Source organism: Gavia stellata, chromosome 22, assembly GCF_030936135.1.
Source record: "Gavia stellata isolate bGavSte3 chromosome 22, bGavSte3.hap2, whole genome shotgun sequence".
Taxonomy (NCBI): Eukaryota; Metazoa; Chordata; class Aves; order Gaviiformes; family Gaviidae; genus Gavia; species Gavia stellata.
Genome location: NC_082615.1, coordinates 10594647 through 10619056, shown reverse-complemented (window position 1 = coordinate 10619056; position 24410 = coordinate 10594647). Strand labels below are relative to the sequence as shown.

General features: G+C 35.9%; 1 protein-coding gene across 2 annotated transcripts in view; it reads right to left on the bottom strand.

The window, feature by feature from the left end:
• Positions 1-23572, bottom strand: part of HELZ (helicase with zinc finger) — a 72508-nt gene extending 48936 nt beyond the window's left edge. For both annotated transcript variants that reach the window (XM_059828170.1, XM_009819776.2), the window contains exons 1-11: positions 23363-23572; positions 21509-21545; positions 18019-18143; positions 15438-15494; positions 14541-14589; positions 14041-14116; positions 10849-11047; positions 9650-9757; positions 9028-9325; positions 5434-5701; positions 299-632 (exon numbers count right to left, since the gene is read on the bottom strand). In XM_059828170.1, the coding sequence (XP_059684153.1) occupies positions 299-632; positions 5434-5701; positions 9028-9325; positions 9650-9757; positions 10849-11047; positions 14041-14116; positions 14541-14589; positions 15438-15494; positions 18019-18143; positions 21509-21545; positions 23363-23572 (1761 nt within the window). The remainder of the gene's footprint in view (positions 1-298; positions 633-5433; positions 5702-9027; positions 9326-9649; positions 9758-10848; positions 11048-14040; positions 14117-14540; positions 14590-15437; positions 15495-18018; positions 18144-21508; positions 21546-23362) is intronic.
• Positions 23573-24410: the final 838 nt, after the last annotated feature.

The window sequence follows — 24410 nt, the reverse complement described above, 5'->3', positions numbered from 1 at the left end:
GCCAGAAATTAAATTCATTATAATGTATTTCTGCTCTGTGACAGTTCTAAAACATTAATTTAATTTTCCAAATAATAAGACTCATATATACATACAATATACACACACATACACACATATATGTGTATATTTATGTATAAAAAGATTTCACCTATCTGAAATAATCATCCATGTTCTGCTTTCTGTGTATGATTATGATTAACAAAATTCCTTTTCATCAAGCAATTATTTTGAGTGGAGCCAAAATAAACACAATGCAAACAGTTCCCATACCAAAACCACTTCCCCTCAGACTTACCTGCATTTCACAATCTGCCCGAAGATTAAGTTCTTCGCAGCATTCCCTGGATACCCTCAAGAAGATATAATCCTTTGTTTTCTCCTCAATAGCTGCTTCATAAACCTTCTCTTTGGTTCCTTGGGTCTGTGCTGACTTCTCTTTAGTGACAGGCAATAAATAAACAGCATTGACTTTGGTCATCACCAGCCGTCCAGCCAAAGTGTCTTCCGAAAGCGTTTCAGTGAGCTTAAAGCGGCCAAAAAGTTGTCCATTTTGGGCATACTTTGCACCTCCAGAAACACCAGTGAGCATGAAACTTGCCACAATCTGCAATTGCACTTTTATGTTGAACCTAAGTAAGAAAGCATCAAGTCAGCGCAGAAAAATGCTCTCAGATTCAGAAATTTCTTGCATTCAGACTGAAAATTCACTGCCTTACACTCTGAATGTATAATTTTTAAACATAAACAAGTATAGCCAAACTGGCCCTTCATAAGTACGTAGCTGTCAAATGTTTACACATTTTCCTTTTGATTATAGCCCATAAAACACGCATTCAAAAAACCAGTATCTATGAAACTTAAAAAAAAGAACCTGCACAAAAGAGAATCAAATACTAGATTTTCTGAGACCAAAATAAGTTTAGGGTGAATTAGAGTTGCTGTGCCTGACCTAAAGCAGTAAAAATTTCTATTTAAATAGTTTGTAAGCTTATATTAGCTATTCAAGAAGAGACATGCAGGCAAAGAACAGAGTAAGATTCCTATTTATTTCATGTATCTCTTGCAGGCTGCACACCTAAGACTGTAATCTACATATTAAAAGGTAAATGGTATAACACTTATAATTCAGAGGGATTGATTAAAATGCCTTCAAAAAAAATCAGAATGTAGGCATTAAAATGAGATCATTTTATCTGAAATGAGGGAATGGCATCACAGGCTCAGCCGTATAAACCATCCATCCACAGAATTCCTATTAGCAACAATTTCCTCCTCTAATCAGAGACATAACGAATTTATTCTTTGTAGTTACCATTTTCTAGAAGTCACATGCATAACACATTAAAGTGACTTATTAGAACACTTTATTGACCTCTCACCAATACATACTAATCTCCTCCTAGAGTGTCTGGGGTTTTTTAAAAGGATTGCTTCAACCTGGTTTTAAAAGGAACAGAAGGGGAAAAAGGTTTGTCACACTAACAATATTCAGTTCTTTTCTCATCAGCAACTTTTTCCTGAATTTGCAACAAATTATGAAAAAAAAAGTAAAAACCAAAGGTTTTCATAAATGAAATAAAATATTTTGAAAAAAACTCATTTTCTTATAATGCTTTTCATACTCATGCTGCTTTTATTTGATCTGTTGTTCTTCTTATAATTTCTATTTTAACCTAATAAACTGGTAATTTATTGTTTAAGCCCGGTAGTGTCAATAATAATAAGCCCACAACAACAATACACAACAGTTTAGCTGGCTTGGTAATTAAACATCTACCAAACCAACCAAATGTGGTTTTTATTTTTTTGTATCTCGCAAATCATAAGTCTTGCACAACAATTGCAAGTTTGCCCCCTTGTGGTAATAGCTGGGTTTTTTACATACTATGGATATTAAGTCAGATCCAAATTTCATACTCCTCCACTCTCAAAAAGAAAGTGATGTCTTCTTACTGAACACAGATTTGTTTGGTTCATCAGTAACCACAAAGGTTACTGCACAAGCTATCACTCAAAAGCAGGTACTTCAGGAAGCACACTAGAATTAAGTGTTATCCTTCTAATTTCCACATGTGCTAAAAAAAACAACACACCCCAAAGCAAAAAACAAGCTTTCTTGTATACAAGTGCTGCACTATTCCAAAGCGGCTATCAGCAAGTTAACAACACCTAAAACAGCTCCTATCTCATTCAGATGATTGTCAAAATACTATATAAAACATTTAACAGAGTAACCAAGAGCTCAGCATTATTACTAAGATACAATCACATGCCATTGTGAATTTATTTTGTTAAAACTTCCCTAAAGATGAATCCTTACGCTACTGAATATGCATCAGCTCATTCTCAAATTCAGATTTGTAAAAACGTGCTGGAAGACAGTGTTACTGCCGTTTGGAGACAAGGCACAAGTTCACATCTTTATAAATGACTAAACTGAATCTGCTGTGCTAAAGGGAATCTGAAGTTTAGAGATTAGGAAGCAATTTCTACTGAGTAAACTGACACCTTCTGGCAAACTGTTAAACTACAAAATCCTCTAAGGATTAGATTTAGGGGGGGGGGGGGGGGGGGGGGATCAAAAGTTGCTTCTTTCATCCATTCCTCACCCTTGCTTTGCAGGTTTATACAAAAAAAAGGGTTTTCAGTCAGGCTTATAGAAATCAAACAAACAAAAAAAACCCCTTACGTTTCCTCCTAAACACCATAAAAATCCTAGCCTAACTGCAGTGTTAATAAAACTAGCTACAGAAAAGCCTATTGTTCACATTTAAAAATCACAGAAATTAAGGAAAGACTTCATAAACCATTAATTCATCCAGTACAAATGCAAACAATAAACTTCCAAAAGGCAAATAAACCCATTCTCAACAAAGCCGCACATAAGGATTTCTTAAAAGTACGCTCAGCACGTTTCCTTTTACATTTATACATGCAGAGTTCAGACAGGGTGTGCAGTGTGACACCTACCTATGTCTTGATAAATGTGAGACATAGTAATGACAAAGCAAATTTATTTTTCCATCAAAGGCAGTATTTTAAGTTTTCACAGCCTTGAAGATAAATCTGCTCTGTAATTCTGGTAGCAGACAGTGCACTGCATGGAAGGAGCTATGTCAACTCACACCTTCTTTAACGTTCATACAAGAAAATACACAGTAAGTTCTAGCCACTAACTATTACATGCTGTTTTTCTTTTGAATGTGCAAGAGATAAAGGAAGAGTTTTAAAATGATCAACAGATTGTACGTAGGGCAAAACTTTCCAAAATCAAATTAGTATCTAGATCAGAACATTGTTTTGCTTTTTCTTACAAAGTATGTTTGCATTTGGAAATTAGACAGCAGTGCCTCCTTTATTCTAATCTTTATTACTCTGTGATGTACTTATGTGGAGTGATTTTTATAAATGCCTCTTGAAATATTAGAATATACGTGATTTAAAAGTAAAGCTCCCTGAGATTATCCAGAATGAACTCCTTTATAACAGAATTCAAGACTTTTTAAAGCCACTGCAACCTTCATCCAGTACTTTTCAGTAGTTCCCCCAGGTGATCCCATATGAAGTCTGAAACAGCGTTTTCCTAGAAAGTGAGAAATCATCAATATTCTTAAAACCCAACAAATCACTCCAATCTGAACTGCAGACACTCGTGTTATTCCAGTCTTGTCGTAAGAGACTGTGTTGACAACCCCACTACTTTTACAATACACATACACAAACCCATTAGAGAGTAGCAGCTCATCAACATTTTCACTCATGGCACCACTTCAGAGGTATTACAACCCACTTGCATTTGTGTTTCTGGGCTCATTTCTAGTCTTGCGACCCTGACACTTCACTAGAGAATACCAAGTGTGTGATCTTAGCCGCAGAGGATCAGGAAAGTGTGCTAGTTTGAGCCTTGTTGCAATAAAGTGGGTCAGCTACAAGATCAAAAGAATGTTTCTGTCATCAACACTATCAAAACGGAAGATTTCAATAACATTATTAAAACTTACTTTTATTAATCTACTAGATAGAAAAAGAAGAGCAATAACTTATCGCTGCACCAAATTGTCCAAAGGGGAAGTGTTACACACAGGATACACTTATTACTCTTTCATTTCTACAGGCATGCTGCTCTTTGGTTTCCTATGAGGCATAAGAGTGTAATTCTCAACGTGAAATATCACTCAGTTAAAGTACTGTTTACTTTTATATCATATTTCATAATGTTTACTTTAAACCCACTTTTGTTTTAAAAAGCCTTAGAAAAGTCAACCTGATTATAAACATATATGATGGAGAATATTTCTGTATGCTGAAAGCAGTGTTCAAAAGCATGATTCCTCTGTATGTTAGATTCCAGCTCAAGAGCACAGCAGCAATGAAAGCTATGAAGAAAAATAGTTTAAATGTATTGCCCTTCATCTGAGATACAAAAAATGAATTGAACCATTTTTCTGCTTTAAAAGCATTAGAAATACAACTACTCATAGTACTTTCTTCCTAAATTCTAGAGGGGTGATTCAGCTGAACTTCTGTAGCTCCAGGAGTGGTCCGTCTTAAAAATGACATTTCTGATTTAGAACTTAAGTAATTGATAGAACCAAATTTGCTACCAAATTAGGTTAAAGGGAAGTTATACCTTTTTGACTTTCCATTCTGAGTAGTGCAACACTTCAAAACTCTTTCATACCACATGAGTGCAGGCAAAGGTTTCAACCACAAATATCAAACTACAGAAAAAAAGGCCCCGTGAGAGTCTATACATGGGAAGCTCACATCTTTTCCCTAACTCCGTATTTGTTCATGCACCTAATCCAGTTGGGTTATATGTACATAACACAAAGATATTACAGAACAAAACAAACAAAAAATGTATACTATATGCCTTTTATTTACAAGCTGGGTTTCAGCCTATTTAGAGAATAAAGTCAGCTGCCACATCATCGTAAGTTCAGAGTTTGATCCACCCACAATTCAACATTTTTCTTAAAAAAAAAAAAGGAAAAAATTGTTTACACTCCCTCAAGGCCTTTTATACAAAGATTTCGTATATCACTTTGCTATAACCTACTTTCACCAAGGAACAAAAATTATTCATATCTTTTTGTATACAGAGCCAAAACAACTATAAACAAAAATAATTATTATCCAAACATTAACAAAACATTGTACAATAGCTGTTTAGTGCCTCCAACTCTAAGCATAGACTGATACATACAATTTGTTTTAAATGAGTTATCAGTAAATTACATCTGTTAAGTGCTAGTGACCTTTATCAAAAATTACTATTGCCAGACTCAGATTCAACTTCACTTGCAAGAAACAGGAAAACTTAGTATCTTAAACAATCATGTAGATTTAATGAAAAAAGTTGCCATGCTCATTTTAATAGGACAGCAAGAAATACTTAAGAAGTATTTTTATAAAGGCATCACTTACTTGCTAACTTCCTTATACTGTGCTATTTCCTCTATATAAAGGAGGTCATGTAGCCGTGACTGATAGTTGGTCTTGGTCAATGATTTGTCCAGGACAGATTGTGTAAATAGCTGGTCAGCAGATAGAGGGATTTGGTATCTGGTAAGAAGGCTCTTCTCCAATTCAGTAGTTTCATTAGGCTCAAATTCTACAATAGTCTTAGAAGTAGAATCCCAACGCTTAGCTGTTGTTAGTAGCTGTTGCCGTGCATGCATCAGGTATTCAAGATCTGGACATAGATACATAATAGGGAAAGGAAGTAAGTTCAAACTCCATATGTGTTTGTTTTTTATTAAAAAAAAACCGCTACTAAAAATAATCTCGTTAGAGATAATGAGCTAAATGTAGGCAAGAGTCTCCTCTGCCTACAACAGCTTTAGTAAGTTCACTGCTAGTAATTACCATCCCTACTTCTCAAGTGTACACAGAGAGTAAGCAGGCTCTCAAACAATATCAGAAAATAAAATATTCTATAGATAGCTAATAGAATGAATACAGACAAACAAGGAAATAATTTTTATTTTAATAACTGCAAGCAACTTTGAAGGACTTGGCATCGCAATAGGCTTTCAAAGCCTAACTACAACATCATGTCATTCAAAAACATGAAGTAGTGAAGAACCTTACAACATATACTATAAAATTTAGAAGGTAATAGAAACAAGTTGATAAACTGGCTGGTAAGAAATCGTTAAATTTGCAACATTGTGAAAGCCTTTAAAAAAAATTCTACAGTACCGTAATGTGTATTCTGCAGACAGTTGCATTATACAGCTAAAGTTAGTTTGCTAGGCAAAACTTTGGAAATGTAACCTAACATGATATAAAGTTAGAAAATTAAAAGGAAATTAATTTTTCAGTATACCCTGATTTCAGGGACCACATAGCTTAAATGAGAAACAGAAGACCAAGCACTGCCTACAGCCACCCAAAATATATCCATTAACACCACAAAAACACTATGACAACAGTGCATCACTTAACAGAATTGCAGTTCAATTGCAAAGGTGAAAATATTTGGCATTTATAGTGAAGCTATGGTATCTTTATGTATGTGAAGCTATGACATCTTAATGAGTAAGTTTTAAGATAGGTCTCCAGGATATCACACCAACGCTGAAAAATGTGCAAAAGACATTTTCAAATTTAAATTAAATACTTAGCATCATCTTGACTGTCTTTATTCTAAACAGAAAGAAAACAGCTTTTTAGCAAAAAAAAAAAAAGCTCAGTTCAGCTTGACTACGATTACAGGAACATAGCTTATCTTCCTCGCTAATCTCGTAAGCATGTGTTCACTAAGAAGCCAAATTTAAACATCTACCTCAAGCCTGAACTGCATTAGTAGCTACAGTTGTATGGCAACCAGAAGTCCATGTTTGTGTGGTTTCTGTGTTTGAAATCATCTCACCATAAATGAAGCTTTCTCTGGTACTAACCACACCTCAGATCACAAAAGCTCAGTAATTATCCTGGGATTGAGTTGTTGTTTGCTAGAACGACAGCCATTTAATTCCCAGCACTAGAGAGGCTTCCACTGGAAGCCTGACGTAAACAGTTCCTGGCACAGATTGCGCATACAATGACCCCTTCTTAAAGAGCATTTTGTACATTCTCAGTGCACAGAAAGCTTCTCTTAGTTCTCTTTTTCCATAGCAAATAAAGCTGTCAAAAAGCATAATGGAGCCTCCTCCATTAAAATATTCTAATGTTGACCTTTCTTTCCTGCCTAGTTATCTAGACAGAGCCCTGAATTACATGCAAATGTAGAGACCTCGGGCAGCTTTCTGTTTGAAAAGCACTTCCATGAGATCCCAATCCATATATACCAAAAGTAAAAGAAACAATGGAATCAGACACACATCCAACATAGTTATCCCCTTTCACTTGCCTGGTTGCACACTTAGATTACCTTAGCAACAAGCCCAGGATTTTGTACTTAGATTTACCTGTAAAGCACCTAGCACTCTTTTCATTTGAAATAAATATTAGTAACAACCTGCTTGAAGACTTCAGTATCCCTCTGCACACAGACAAGCAACATGTGAAAAGGAAATATCAGTAACTAATGCTAGAGAGTGCTATCTCAACTTCATCCATCACTTTCATGTGGACTTGAATTGGCTGTTCCTTGTATCGCTCTGGTTAGTAGTTAGTTTAAGCCAACAAGGACCCCGACCATAGATTGGTTTGATAGTAACTCTGACTTTGCAAATAAGTTATGGCTTGGTTTGCTTGATCTTAAAACAGGTTTACAATAAAAGGACACCAGTTCTCCACAAACTGAAAGTCTTAGGAAGGCTGTCAGCTGTGATTATCCACATTGTTACATGGAGATAATATAATCGTTCCTGAAAAGACCACAGCCTTGCTTCTAAGCATAGCTTCTCATTCACAGTGCAATATCCTCTGCTTCAAGAAACATTACAACCTGTACAGTCTTCCTATTCTTGGCTACATGTACTTGGGTCATCTGGAAAGATCAGCTCATGATCTTTGGTATTTGCTATTTACAGTTCCTTTTTGTTAATGTCGCAAATGTTAACCTGTTTTATGAAAATAAAGACCAGGAATAGAAAACTGCTGGGTTTTTAGTTTCATCTTTCTTCCTTCTTTTTCCTTTTTCTTATTCTTCCTGCTTACATGCCAGTGCTACAATTCTGTTTCTTTGGTGTTTTATCTCTCAAAGTTACATAAAAATTTACCATACGCTATCCCCCCCCCCTCGCTTGTTGTCAAGTGACATAATGACCTATATTTAGCTCTCTAAATCTTTTACCATAAATCAAAGTGCTTCCTTCTTTTTTGCACCTCTTTGAACATCTTTCAATTTGTTGACATTTTTCTGATAACGGAGTTATATCAGGTTTGAACCGAGAGGCACAGATCAATTTCATAAACAGAGTACAACCCTTACAGTAACATGTAGTGTTTTTTTTTTTACTGCAACACACACAAAAATACAGTTACACTTTCTTTACATTTTCAAAATTAATGTCAACAGCAATTCACTGAGTTATAAGCCTATACTTTGCCTCTTGCCTTTGACAAACCTGATCAGATATTGCAAAGGGCGGGGGGGGGGGGGGGGGGGGCGGGGGGGAACCTCACACCTACAACTTCTCAGATAGTCTGGTTTAATCAATGAATGAATTACCAGATGTATTCTTATACAGAAACACTTCATCTCTCTACTGACCTTTTTCTATGTGTTTAGTATTTTCATCAATACAAGAATGATTATAAACACATAAACATACTTCAACTTCCTGTGCTGCCTTCAGACACATATCAAATTAGAAATTCCCAGCATTTTGACAAGATTTAGGAGTCACATCCTGACACAGAGTAACAGTCACACTCCAGTTATCTGCCTTATTTAGGCTCTCTGAAGCTTTTGTCCGCTATTTATGTTGATATAGATGATGAACATAACATACAGTAAAAGACATTCACTAGCTGTTAATACAGATGCTGTTCTGCCCAGAAATGTGAAAAGGAAAGAGATGGCATGAAAGATTTCCACTATTCCAAAAAAAATTTTTAATACATTACCTTCAGTTGAAGCAGCATCAATCATTACTCGTTGCATGAGGACTGGTTCTAATCCAAAATCAAACACAACAGTTTGGCGAAAAGTTCCAAAGATTTCTGTGTTAAAGGCTATACTGACTTTGTATATATAATGATCTATTCCATTCTGGACCATCTTTCCTCCTATCCATTCCTGACAGTTTTCTGGAACTTCTTGTGATACCTGGGCAGTGCTGTCTCCAGCAGATATTGCAACGATACTAAAATGTGGACGATGGGCATCATAAAGCAATGCCACTCGATACAGCATTCTTGCAGGCTATAAAAAAAATGCAAAGGTTGAAATGACAGTATGTTGGAAAACTGAAATTATTTCAGGAATATCTTCATTTACAATCAGATAATGAGAGCTTCTAAGAACCCTCAACTTCTCAGAGCAGGTACAAGTCCTGCCTGCTTTCCAGAAATCTGGGCAGTCAATACATAATTGCCAGAGCTGACAGGAAAAGAGAGAGAGTGAAGGGATGGTGCTACGAAGTTTCTCTATTTTAAGAATTATGCAATTGAAATATTAAATCACAAAAAGGTTATGGGCTGCATTATAGTTGTTATTGACTCACTTTCAAAAGATAAGTAGTCCTACCTTACAAGTGAGAGCAAATGTCCATGTCTGATGAGACTTTTTGGTGGTGACAGTTACTGATAGCTCAGGATTATGTTCTACTCTCACTCCTTCTACACATTCACTAAGCTAGATTAAAGGAAAAAGAAGATAACATTAAACTTCTATAGACAGTATTAAAATAAAAACAGTCATGAAAAGGTAGTATTTTTTAACAGAAATTGGAAAGAATGGTTTCCTAGATTGTGCAGGATTGATGCAAGTCCTGTGTAGGAATTAATGAAAATATGTGCTAATTCAGAGAGACAAGCAAGCCATATCTACTAGATCATACTGTGTAAGCAAAGAATACAGCCATTTAAGGACAATTAACCACAGGACTTGATTTTCAAAACCAACTTAACTGTAAACGTTTAAAGTAGAACATGATTTCATTTGGAAAGAAGAATCTCATACAATGAGGCCCAAAGACTGCATTTCCAGAAGACCCCAGATCTCACTGACGTCAATGAGACTACTAAAGACACCAGGAAACTAGGATCAGGCTTTCTACTCAATAATGCGTTTTGCAGAAAGTCCACTCTTCCCAGATTTTAATCAACAATAGATGGACCGAAAACTCCTTAGGGTCAGTGGTAAGTAGAGCTGGTCGAATGCCGCAAAAACTTTCTTTGGAATTCCAAACAGCTGCTAAGTTTGATCATATCCATACCCCACAGTCCTCAGTATTCAAACTTTTTTGAACATTTAGAGGATTGGCTGTTCTTCATACAAGTGCCTGCAGCTGCAGGCAAAGAAAAGGAACCATGCACAAACAAGAGTATTCTCCACTAAGTCATGAAAGCTTCGCCATTTATTGTTCTCCAGTTTAAAAAGTTCTGCTATCTCGTCAAGGAACAGGAACAATACCACGAGACTTGGCTGACCCATCCTGCACTGGGAATAGTAAATACGCAAAATGAACAAGCTGTGATTAACCCATAAGCTGTAATTCACAAACTCTACTGAATTCCTGAAAAGAATGAGTACATTTGCTGAAATCAGCCTAAGTCTCTGGTATCTTTGCAAGAAGACATAGGGCAGGATGGAAAGGGGAGCAAATTGGTTGGAAAATTTCTTGATAAGGAGTAATTCGACCAGCTCTGATAGTAAGGGCCAAAAACAGGCTCATCTGTTAGTTTTAAATATGAGCACATAGGGAAGTAGTATATTTTCCTTACCACTTTCTCAGGAGATAACGAATTCATCCATTTCTCAATCAAGGTTTCCATATAACTGCCCGAACATTGTTTGTTTTCCTTCTGCTGTTTTAATCTGATCAAGCGGGAAGCATATCGTTTTTGCCATTCTGTTAGCTCTTCCTGGGAATGTGCTGAAGTACACTGTGCACCGTACCTGCAGATCCCTTGCTCTAAAAATCTACATAAAATAGGAAAAACGATTATGCCTTGAACTTTTTGCTCTCCAATTAAAAAAAAGAAATTTATCAAAATTTTACTTTTAAAGCCAGAAGGACATTCTTCAAGTCTCTCTCATAGAATTAAAGGCAGTTTAGTCCATGTGAACTAATTTGGAAATACATACATCTACGCAGCATTTCCTAAGAGAGGCAGCAGCCTCTCTTACTGCGAAGTCCAGAAAAGTATATCAAATTTCTTTGAAACGTAGGGGGACACAAGTCGTCTTAAGAAATTTCCAGCTTCAGAGAAGAAAGAATCAAGTGCTTGTACAGCAATTAACACAATGAGATCATGGACCATCCCTGAAATGACTAGACGCTGTATTAATATGAATAAAACACTGTTAATCAGGAGCAAAAGGGAAGATATAGCAAATTTCCTCCAATAGTTACGTTATTAGCTGATAAATACTCATTCATCAGTTTTTCCTGGAGCAACAGTGACATCACATGGTCCTTTCTACTAAATACACCTACACAGAAATAATCTCTCAAGGAAAAGGTTTAATCCTCTTCTTTGAAAAGGGTGTATCAGTCTAAAAGGATCTATTTTTGCAGAGGCTAAGGATTTGTTAAAGAAGTACATTTTTCATTTAATGGTATGTGCTGATGCATCAAAATTAATGATATTCCAAATGCCTGTATACAATTTAATCATTCTAGTTATCAGAATTTATTGCAAGCCTGGGCAAAAGCCTGTATAACTTGGGAACTATTTTTTAATTAAACTTTGTATTAAAAATATAAAACACAAGGCAGTAGCTGCACCTTCATCATTTTTCGAAGTTGAAGCACTTAAATAGATGACAAAACAAAGAATAAAATGGGAGGGGGGTAAGCTCTGAAGGTACTAAGAAAGTATTGGATATACAGAACAAGCATCAGGCCAGGAGGCTGTTTTGTTTGTTTGTTTTGCATAAGGAGACTATGAAGAGTTAATGTAAGCATCTCATTTATTATAAATAAAGACAGGCTGATCTCTGTCAGGACATTAAGTTTATAGAAACTCTGTAAACATCACTGTATTTTAATTTCATGTGGATATCTATGTACATACTTATACTAAGAATCTCTTCCTACGGTGATGAACGATGCACCAAGACTAAATTAGTACAGCAAGTCAGGACCCCACATCATTGATGAAGACAGCAGAAGGGGATCAGTGACTGAATAACCTGTCCGTAGTAAATGTATTATGTAATGTAACGTGAATTAGAATGTGAACGTTGAGCTGTGTGATAAAAACAAGTAACACCTGACTATGACACAAGAAGTACCTGGATATCTAGGCTACACTTGTATTAATGGTTATAATTTGATTTAGCATAAACTTTCCTTAAAGGAAAACTGTAAGTATTTAAAGGTTTGAGTGCCCAAATTGTAAATAAAATAAGCATGATACATATCACGATGTTACTAAAGGCATTCTCAAGCTATGTTCCTTATTATATTTCAAATTAAAATATTTTTCTTGGCAGTTGATTTCAATATTTTTTTTGTAAATTTTCCAATTCACCACTGCATTAGAATGCTAAAGTACAATTATGATTTTCATGGCCCAAAGTAAATGGAGTGCAAGCATAAAAATTGTTGACCTGTCCTTATCAGCTACATAGCAGATTTAAAATCAAGTGGTTTTCCTTTTCATTATTTAACAGGAAAGCTTATTACGTTAAAATTTGTCATCATTATGCAAGTTTTCCAAGTTCTCATTGTTCGTATTTTTAACAGACACTTTTTTTCTCATTTTTAGTTTCTTATCTAATACCTCCTGCAATTCCATAGCTTCATTATCTAGAATAAATATGCTGTACTCCTATTGCTTTATGGCACCCAGGGGAAAAATAAACCACAGCTTCAAAAATTCATATTCAGTACCTGTAACTGCCTCCTCATAAGGAACTCAAATCTTTAATCCATGGTCAGAATGATACTGTTCATATGGATTTGCTGAGTAAAGCACATCCTTCTCACTGTAAGGGTTAACAGTGTGCATAAAGCTAATTACAGCTTTAGTGAAAAAATGTTTCAGAGCAATGGTTGGAAACATGCTATAGATGTTACTCAACAGAAAATCATGACGAGCTAAAAATTGTAAATATCTGCTTTTTAAAAACTGCTGAATATGCACCAGACATGGTAAAAGTCAACAAGAGTTGCCAAGATTTATCATCTCTAGAAAATCATGCCAGAAGTAGTCCAAATTCAGTGATTCACTCATGTCGTTTTAAAAGCAGGTCAGATTCCTGCTCACGTTTTAAAAATAATTTATTTGCAACAGTTACATATATGGCAGAATCAAGTGCATAATGATGGTTCCTCCCCGTGTATATTAATACAGTTTTACGTATGTAATGACGATTAACAACACAAACTACAGGCTATATTGACTAGTAGACTGAAAAAGACAAAGAGGAGAAACTCTAATACAAGCCATTGGATCTTCAGCAGGGCAATTCACCTCTGTGTATTCAAGCTTGCGCAAAATGGAAATAATGAGATCCGGAGGGAAATTCTACAAACTTCTTTTTTTTTAATCCGAAGACAAAGCCCATCTATCAAGAAAGCCCATTTATCTGAAGGCATGCACCCTATCTGCTGTCAAAGCACACTTCACTGTGCTTCAGTTTGCCAACACTGCTGTCTGTGGGAATTTTTCACATCTCTGAAATAATACAAATTAGAAAAGGTAGGGGAAAAAGACAGATGCTGACCTGTCGCTACAAAAACGGTCCTCAAGCCACTCTCTTATGAAAATGGAGCTAGTGATTCCATTTTATAAACTGAAGTGCTTCTGGATAAACTGACCCTTTCAAAAATCTGTGAACGAATCAAGTCCTGTTCTAACAAGTACCTTCATTTTCCCGACCTCTTAATCATTCTGTCAGCAGCTAAATAAAAGAGAAAACGTTTTGATCCCTTGGAGAATGTTGATATAAAGCAATGACTTTACCTTTTACATAGCGTATATTCTTCACTGCTTGTGACTCCCCTGGGTGGAGGGCGGAACTGCCAGCCATCCCGGGACCCTGCAGAACAGTCAAAACTTAGGTTACTTTTCTAATTGCCAGATATTTCTGAGTCAGACAGTAACTGTCCAGGGAACCGTATCTCTAAACATCAACCCAAAGTGTATTTGTACACAAGCAAAATTATCCACCAAAAATTAATTTTCAATCCCTAAGAAATTCATTTAGAACAAAGGTCCAAAGGCTATGAAGGCAAGTTTCAAACAATTTGCAGAATGGAGCAGGCTCTAATACACCACTTTGACCAATAAATAGAAACTTCTGCCTCCAAATTCAGTCAACGATGAGATAATTCCACCTCAGTCCCCAGGGCTCATCACAATAGTCAAGCCCCTTTTATTGCTTTTTGACTACTATGCAGTGCTGAGCATTCAGCAGAATCCGAGTCCACAAAATGAAGTAGCTTTAGAATTGAGTTACATACCTTCTTCTAAATCTTCTACATGATATCCTGATGGTACTTTACCAGCTGCCTACAATTATATAAGGAAACCCACAGTTATAAAGGAACACAAAACAATTTCATCAACAAGAACTGCTTTGGCTTCTTTGCTGTCAAAATGTGTTTTAGAACAACCAATACAAAAATACTAATCAGAAATCTGAAATCACTTCCAGTCACAAACATGAATTTCATATTAACCTAACAACTGGATTGCAGCCGTTGATAAAAGGAATTCTGACAGGAACACTGAGCCAACTCATTGTTAGAAGAAAATTTTAGAGATTTTTAGAAGACCAAATTCCTTCCTGTGATCGTTTTAATGTGGACTGCAGTAAAGTTTTTCAACGGCCAAAAGTCTAAACTGTATTGAGATGTCTTTCAGCTTTGAATCTACATTAAAAATAAAGCCCAAACCAACGACACAGCATAAGAAGGGAAGAAAAAAAAAAAAGCAGCAGCAATTCAATCAATAGACATGACAGATTAACCTCAAATACAAAAAAAGGTGACTGAAAGGGCATTTACATTTGTCAACCAATTTCTTAAGTCCTGTTTATTACTTTAGAATAATTTCCAACAGACAAAAATAGGAAAAATAAATAATACACATCTAAATGCTTTAAATTCTTCCTACGCGCTACCTCAAGAGAGTCAAGAACCTATTAGCATCTTTCTCTATTTTCTCATACATCATGCAAGATTGTGATGAAAGGCTCCTGAAAAGGTAGGTGGTAAAGACCGACAGGCCAGTGGAAACTATAATTATGTTTGAACCAGTATGTTCAGTGTGAGCCCAGATCTCCTGGGACACATGAAAACAAGCCTTCCAGCTGTTTCAGGTACTGCTCACTTTCCCAATAATATGCTCATTATTACCTCTGTTTCAGCAAGAAGTGTTTTCAGTCGTGTCAGATCTTTAGTTACCATCCCGTTCTGGGGGGAGAAAGAATATTAATACATCAAACACACAAACCTTCACGTGCATTAAACCACAGCAACAAAGTTCACTTCCCCCTGCACCAGCACCAAGGAGAAGGGCAAGAAGGAAAAATCAGTTTGACTTACAATGCACAATTTTAAATTACATACTACGTAACACTGAGCAAACACTACGGTGAAGAAGGGAATTTTACACTGGCCAAAAACAGCACTAGACTTACAGCAAGTACCATACAAGAGAGCAGCGTATGCAGAACAACTTGGGGAAAAAAGAAACGTCTTTGAGCTGGCACTCAAGACAAGTATTAATAGCTACAACACTTATTGATTGCTATCCTCCAGAACAGTACTCTACATGCACAGTAGCCTGGAGCCTTGCCCAACGGACAAGGAGTCAGGAGATCTATGCTCTATCAGCTTGGCTACTGGCCTTCTGGGTGACTTTAGGCAAGTTACTTCACCCCTCCATGCCTCAGTTTCCCATCTGCAAAATGGGCACATTGATACTGTCTTCACAGAGCACTTTGTAAGCTACTGATGAAAAGCACTATACATGAGCCATATACTATCATTACTGAAACACTTTGGCTGTAAAGGAATTAATACAATAAACTTCCACTGCTGTTGCAGTGATGGATTCATTTCTTCTTAAAGATCTACTTTACAGATTACTGATTTCTACAGTTTCGTAACTCTTTCTGCTCTGATGTAGACAGAATATGTAAATTTTTAGCATTTTCACTAAAAAGCAAAGATTAGCCATGTAACTAAAAATAACTGCATATTCAAGTACATCTGAAATAAAAATCTTTCAAAATTTAATTTATCTGAAATATATAGCTAAGTGTAACAATTTCACACTCATGTAAGTCAAAACTTTGATTAAAGGAACCCAGACTTAGGGGGGGGGGTTCAATAATCTCTTGCAGAAGTTTAATTAAGTGCTACTACATTTGTTAGACTTCTCCACATTTTGACTGTGCTAATGAGCAGCAGAAATAACTCTTTGCTGAAAACTTACACACTCAACAATTCTCACACTTAGGCTTTTTTCAAAATGATTTTTCACCTCTTCAGCAGAAAGGCTGCAAATTGAACCTGTTGAGCTTTAACGCATTAAAGCATAAAAAAGTTAGCAAGAATCATTCTCTTAAGTCACTGGGGAGGAAACTGGATGGATTCCAACTCTTCAATAAATTCATTCCAAAACTTTGTTTCATTTCTTCTCTCAGACAATGGCAGAAGTCAGTAAATCAGTTGCTGGTTTTAATATTCCTACCGAAAACAACTGTGTCTAACAACCTAAAGCTTGTAAAAACCTCTCAGATTCTGCTTTGGGGTGACACTCTGGAATTATGTATGAAGCTACCTTTATTTGCACAATAATAGCTCAAAACAAGGGCACTGTACATTTCCTGTGATAAGGAGCTTTTAGCTATTTTACTAATTTTTTCTGAAGGCAAGCTTCCTTCAACCTCACCAGGAATTTTTCAATGAAACATATTTTCATTAGAAAACACCAGCTAAACAAAGAAAAACACCTTTTCTTTATGTAAAAATAGCCAATGGCGGGGGGGAAGGGAATTCAGGATATCTACCAGACGAACAAACAGAACTCCTTCTCAAAAAAAAACTTGATTGAGTTAAGCACCAAGATATAGCAGACGTGATCCAGTTTCAAGGTAATAGGCCCTCCTACAACAGTTTCTAATGTCACTTACATATTCCTCATGGTCTGACCAGAGTAGTTCTTGTTTGTGCTATGTTTCTGGATTTAGCATCACCAGAAGTTCATGGTGATGAACTGCATGCTATTTAATCTAGATTACAGAAATAAGAAGGACACTATCATTTGGAGACTCATATATGTCCCTTATTTTTCCACATATGAGTAGTCAACATAAGAGTCAAAACAGTTACTTACATATATGGGGTTAAAAGCATCTTTACAAGTTTTGACAGTTCAAGGGTAAAATAGAAGCTTTGAACTCAAACTTTTATCTTCATCTTGAAATGCAAAGCCTTTTTTTTCCCTGAAAAGTTTTTCATGCTGTCTTAGAATTTATCATGGGCCAGTTATTTAAAAGTCCTACCAACAATTCTTCTGCTTTAATGACTAAACTTCCTGAAGTACATATAAAATGGTGTCTGGTGCAATTTAAAAAAAGTAAGCAAAAATTTGAGATTTACATTATTCTAATCAATTGCACAAATACGCAAATTATTTTGCATTCCCTGAGGATTCAGAGCTAACAACAAGAAAACTTTTCAAAATCAACAACTCTGAAACACTGGTAATGCAACAACCTAAATATCCTGATTATATATGTGTGCATATATTATATATAAGTAGATATATTATATATATATGTATTTATCTTTATGTTTTTCATACAAATCACTTTTGTTGCAACCTGCCAGTCAAACATATTTTCAGAAGTTTGTTATTAAACTCATTTTAAAAAGGGAAATACAAAACTGCTTTTTAAATTATGTAGATTGTAGCAAACCCACTTACCAGTGATTCACCCATCAGTGATTTGGAAAGAACATTAGACACAATTTGCAGCTTCCCTTTAAGATGCATACAGCAGAGCACTGCACGGAAAGATCCATCTCCCTTGGCCAGCCCCTCTCCCAGCACTGCAACACAAATCAGCAACTATTAGCTTCATCACAATATACATTTAAGTAAACTATATACAGTTTTCCTTCACCTTTAATATGAAAATAAAGTCTGAAACTTGGGTTGAATCCATGGCTTCTTGGAAAGACAAGTCTTGGATGTAAAGGAAGTATTACTTGTTCTTGTCTAATATTAACTTGAAACTTGTCTCCCACCATCTAAGAAATGCTGTACATGAGCTGAAAAAAGGCTGTAATGTTTACATGCTAAAATAGACAAAAATTAAACATGGGAAGGGTAAATTCAAATATCTGACACAGACACAAAGGACCTCCTCTTCACAGAAAGGGTAAAAAAAAAACCCCAGCAACCAACAACCTCTCAGTAACACAAACATGCTCAGGAAGATCCATTCATGCTCACAAAAAGCATGCCCTGTGGTTTCCAAATATAGCTAACTTCCTCATGGTCAATTCCTGCTACTTTAAAAGGGCTTTTATTCACTTACACTGTAAAGTGCAGGATATAGGAACGATTGTTTGAGGCCAGAAATTTACAGGCTCCATGTAACAGAAAACTTTCCTAATGCTTTCTAGCACTGGATCAGATAACTAGCCAAACAGACACTTTCATTGACACTTCCAATAGTGAAAGGATTTATTTCACGATATAGACGTGCTTCAGACAAGCAGAAATAACACTTAATCGTATATATTACCTGTCCAGAAAACGAAATGCCAAAGTGACTAAAAGGCTAGTAAGCTAAGCATGTGAGTTGAAAAGAAGGCTGGACAGTTGTTTAAAGTTACAGAATTGTAATATATATTACTGTTATTGCAGACAACGTCAACATACGTGTTTATAATGCTATTCGTGCAGATGCAAACAGCTCCTGTTAGTGCTAACAGGAATTTTACATTCACTGCAACTTCAGGATTACATTTTAGAATAATAAATCAAAACTCCTCACTCAGCTGACATTCACATCATTAACAGAAATTGCGTGAAAGACTAAAGAAAAAAAATAGTCCCACAAAAGACATTCACATAAGAACAAGTAGACATGTCTTCAAAATGAAATGGTAACTAAATCCTGTTTATAAAGTGCCTCAAAGATTAGCCTGAATTCACGACTCTGATGATACTGACCACTTTTCCAAAAATAGAGCTTACTTCCCAAATCAGAAGAAGCAGCACCAGAAATAGCTTTAACACATCTGACAGTTTGCTATTTTAACCTCAAAGATTAGATGTCCAATTATGATATTTCATATCATTAGTATAGTATTACCAAGCTAAAACATACAGTTGCACATAAAAAGTTACAACACATTAACCAGTATCTTTTGTTAAAGATTTGTGGAATAACTTAACAGATTGTAAGTTATCATCATTCCTTGTAACAGTGCAAGCAGCATACTATAAAAAACATATATTCCTCTAGCTATTCAAAAACGTACTTATCATTCAGGTTAAAATAAAACACTGTCATAGGTATGCAACATGTCAAGTCTTGTAAAAAGACAGAACAGCAGCTTGAATAAAGCTCTGTCTATTAAAAAAACCTGTGAGTATCAAGGAAGTGCAAGTATCAGGTAGTCTGTATTCAGGTTGTTTCTTCCCAAGGGTATTTCAAACATAAAATTAAATTAAGACCTTTCAGGATCACAAATACAGATACTCTGAACTGTCAGATGCTGGGCTACAACTGATAACAGCACATCACAGGGAACTACAACCGAATAGTTCATTCATATAGTCATAAAAATACGGGGCGGGGTGTATACAAATATATGTATACACCACACACACTTTTTATACATACATAAATATGGCATTAATAAGTTGAAAAATGCCCTCAGTTTTAGATCTGGAAAAATTATTTGCAGAACATGCTGGCACAAATTAAGGAAATTAACATCAAACTGGACGCTATTTCTTTGTTACTAATATACATTTGAAAGCTGTTTTCTCTCCTTAATTAAAAAAAAAAAAGGTGATCAGTGCTCCTATTCTACCCACTTCTATGCCCATCCACTGAGAGAAGAAAAATAGTTAACATGACAGTTCCTTTGAGATACTGATATCTGACACATATGCCAAGAAAAGGTTTCACAGATGAATGTCACCCATCCACCCCTATGACAAACCCATCAGATCTCATCAATGAGAATACTACTCATTAAACAGCATTCTCCCTCCTACCTCCATTAACCATCATTCATCTTTCCACATGTCTCTTTTGCTTTTATTTGCCATCATGAAAGACAACTGTAAGGTTAGTCAGAATATTGCATCCTTGGCATATATCAACAGTTAAAAGAAGCAGCTTTAAAAAAAAACCCAGACTATTTTAAGAATGGTACTGATTAAGCAATGTGCAGCCTTTTTAAATTTGTTAAACTTTAATTTTACACCTACAGAAAGCAAGTTTACTTTTCTTAGTTATGTTTTGTGGACCTCCGCAAGCAGGCTGCAGAGCCCCACAAATTCCCCAGACTATGGCTTGAGTATCAGTGAAAAAAAATGCATTTTAAAAAACCCAAACAAACAAACAAAAAAAACCCACACAAAACAAGAAGGGAATTATTTAAAGATTATCATTGCTAGCACAGCAATGTCAGAATAAGTATATCGCACAGTCTGTGTAACAAAACTGCAGTTTGAGGAAGTTTCCTTTAAAATTCAAGAGTAGTTAAAGAACTAAAAGCTGAAAGGTAGGACCTACCCACCTTTTCTTTCCAAATCTAACTGAAACTCTGATCCAATGCTTACCAAACTCAGCAAAGAGTTCTCAATGAGTTTTGAATCACTTGCATTATACACGAATAACAGGATATTAGCAAATTAGCAAGGATGGTTAATTCCTTTAAAAATACCCCAACCAAACAAGGCAGTAAAACATTAAAGGCTCAGCTTCAGAGTGGCATATGCACATTTGGAAGCTTTAACACATAGGAATAAATTTAAGTACATGGTCTTGATTTTCTCTGACTGAAGTCCCAAAACTCAAACCAAAATATTCACGATATCCCTAGGAAGAAAGACGGAACAATCAGCTGTCTTTATCTTCACAAGAATCCTAACACTATCAATTCATCCTACATTTGAATACTGAAGTATCTACTAGCCAAATAGCACCGCTGTGCCAAAGACGTGCATTTGAGTTCTGGTACTTGAACACGAGTTACAAAATAGTGAGATCACTCTTTAAAAAAAAAAAAAAAAAGAAGTAGAAAAATTATTATAAAGCAGACACATAATTTTAACTAGAAAAAAAAACCATTGTTAGCAAACTAACAAAACTGGGCATCAGTTTTAAAAATTCAGACAACTGACTGCAATTTATAACACTATGTAATAAAAAAAGAAATAAGCATACCATGCCTACAGTCTTCATCTGCTTGCCCATACTTTTTCTGAAAGGTAAAACATGAAAAGTTTAAAAATAGCATTATTCCAGTTAACATAAACAACCGCATGCTTGAATTACAAGTTTCTTAAAACTTTTAAGAATCCATTATCTCGTATTTTCGAGGGTGGAACATGTAAAGAACATCAGTTGCATGTCAAATACGGTATAATTAATTCCAAGAATGCTGACTTTTTCTCAAATTCTCAGCGAACGGACATTTTAAAAGAGGAACATGAATAGGCAAAGGTATATGTTTATGTATGTGTTTGTAGGTGGCTCAGAACACCTAGGAAAAAATACAAAAACCTAACTTTCTTTTCTAGCCACTGATTTTTTTTAAATTTGCACTAATACAGTGCTGTTGAAATTTGTAAGCTATGTATTTTATTTTACTCTGTCTCATCAGCAGTGATTTTAAAAATTACTTTGTTTAGTAAAACAAGAAGGAAAATTAGGAATTTTTTTCCTTTTTTTCTTTTTTTTTTACTTATAAGCCTTCAAGTATCTATGTAATTCAAGTCTTTAATAGGAAGGTTTTGATTACGAGTGTTTTTCCAAAGCCCCTGAAGACTTACTGCAGTAATTTTCACTATGATGAATATCCAGATAGGTGCCTCACAGGATTTTCAAAGGCATCCAGGTCAGAAAAGTATTAAATACTGCTAAGCATCTATCTGCTTGTTGGCCTATGTAAATAATTTTGAGAATTCAAGTCTGCAGTAACACAACTTCCCTTAAAAAAAAATTAATCATAGTTATTTCTGAATCTCTTCTGCTGAGGAGCCATAAGATAGGTCACATCTTAATTTATGAAGTTTCCCAATTCTTGTTTTGCACACTGAATAGTCCAATTCAGCTATCTATTTAAAGAATGATTAAAAATGCTCCCTAATCAGATGGGCAAGATTTATCTTAAAGCTGCCCAGAAAGGTCTTACAACTTGGCCAAATTTCTTCCACGTGGGATGAAACTTTTCATACCCAATACATGAAGATTTGGGGTGGACAAGGCCCCTGTAAATCTTTAATAACATTTCCAAAACAGAATGGTAAGGAAAAATGTAGGTTCATTAGGCAGGTTGTAGGTTTATTCTTAAGCACTGTAACGTCCTTTCCTTTAAGAAGGTGTAGCTTTCTGATGCTTTAGAGGAAGGACACAAATTTGGCAACGGGATCACCTATAATTCAGGGTTATGTCTCTTGCCTTGCATTTACAAAGCTTTACAAAGACCCCAGTTTTCACATTTCCATTAAAAATCTGCCAGAGCCTAAAAGTTACGTCTTTTCACCAGACACGCTCTAGCCTAGCAATGGAAAACTAGTATATGATCAAGTATTAAAAAACTAATGTTAGGCCTATGTAAACGGAGCTGAATTAGGTACGAACCGGCTACCTGAGTTCTGGCATTTCTTAACTTTGTTTTTTGAGTGTTTATATTTGCAACCTTAATTTCATGCTCTTTAAAGATAAGGTAATTTAGTATGTAATTCAGTATAATTGTACAAACATAATACCCTAAAACCATGTATTTTGCCTTCCTGGAATATATTTTTAAAAAATTATTTTTTGAAGTATTTTTCTTCATTCTTTCAGAGAACTGTGATTCAGACGCAAACTACTTAGAGGTCCCAATCCTGAAAAATAATCAGATCAGGAAAAACCACAACGCAAAAGCCTCACAGATGCTTTAGTAAGCGGGATTCTGTGGCAAACCAACATGCCAATCACAGGAAAACTCTTAATTTTATTGAAATCTTGACAGTACAAGATATTTGATTGCTCTTTCCAGTTCACTAGATACTATTAAAGAGTCACACTCACAAGTTGTAAAAAGGAAGCAATTCTATACAGAAGAGTCTCGATTTTGATGCGGTCGATTTCTGCCTGGCATGCCTCCGGGAGGTGAGCTGGGGGGTACTGGCTGAGGGAAAGGAGAGCCTCTGTGCAATGCTTCACTGCCACTTCATAATCCTGCTGCTTAAGAGATTCACATGCTTGTTCACATGACTTCTCTGGTCTTCTGTCTGCCATGACTCAGGGACAGAAATCCTAGAGTGGGGGCAGAGGGGATGATAAAAAGTTGGTTAGCTGTATAATGGCAGTGACAACTTGCCAACCAACTTCCATTCCCATTTCAAGGTGTTGCGTCACATCCCCTTCGTTCTATGCCATTCGCATTTTCTATCCCGATCTTTCTCACTAACTAACCTCTTCCCAGTCTTTTCTCCATCGCTCCCAGCTCTTGGTTTTGACTCTAATTCAAGAAGTTCTTAAGCCCGTGACTGGTTTTAAGAATATAAGCAGTGGTTTCAAATTTTAAAGTCAGCATGGATTTAAGCACTTTGCTACATAGAGGCTTTTGGGCCTTCACTGGCAACGTGATCTTTGCTTTGGAAGTAATACAACTCATCCACCAACTGCTCTTCCTCTGAGCCTGCAGCCATTTGCTCCAAGACACCTTTCTCTTCAAAGCACTTCTCACCTACTCTCAGGGGAAGGAGCCGCTCTCTCCAGCTGGGTGAAGCACAATGGGGACGGACAAGGATGAATGAGAAAGAAGAGGAGGTCAACAGGAAACCGCTTGTCTCTTCCTTCAGTTGGTTTATTTCCATTTGTGCCTGAGAAAGTCTAGATACCCCTGCCACACCAAGGGCTTTGTGCAGAACTTCTTAAATAATTTTAAAGTAATTTTTTTCTTTTTTTTTTTTTGGGGGGGGGATTGAAACAGTTGTGATAAAAATCTGTATACAAGACAGAAAACATTATCTGCCAATAAACTGAGACAAATAGTTATCCACAATCTAAACCACCAGTAGAAAAGCAAAGCATTTCTATAATCCCTGTCTACATTCTCCCTTCATTGACATAA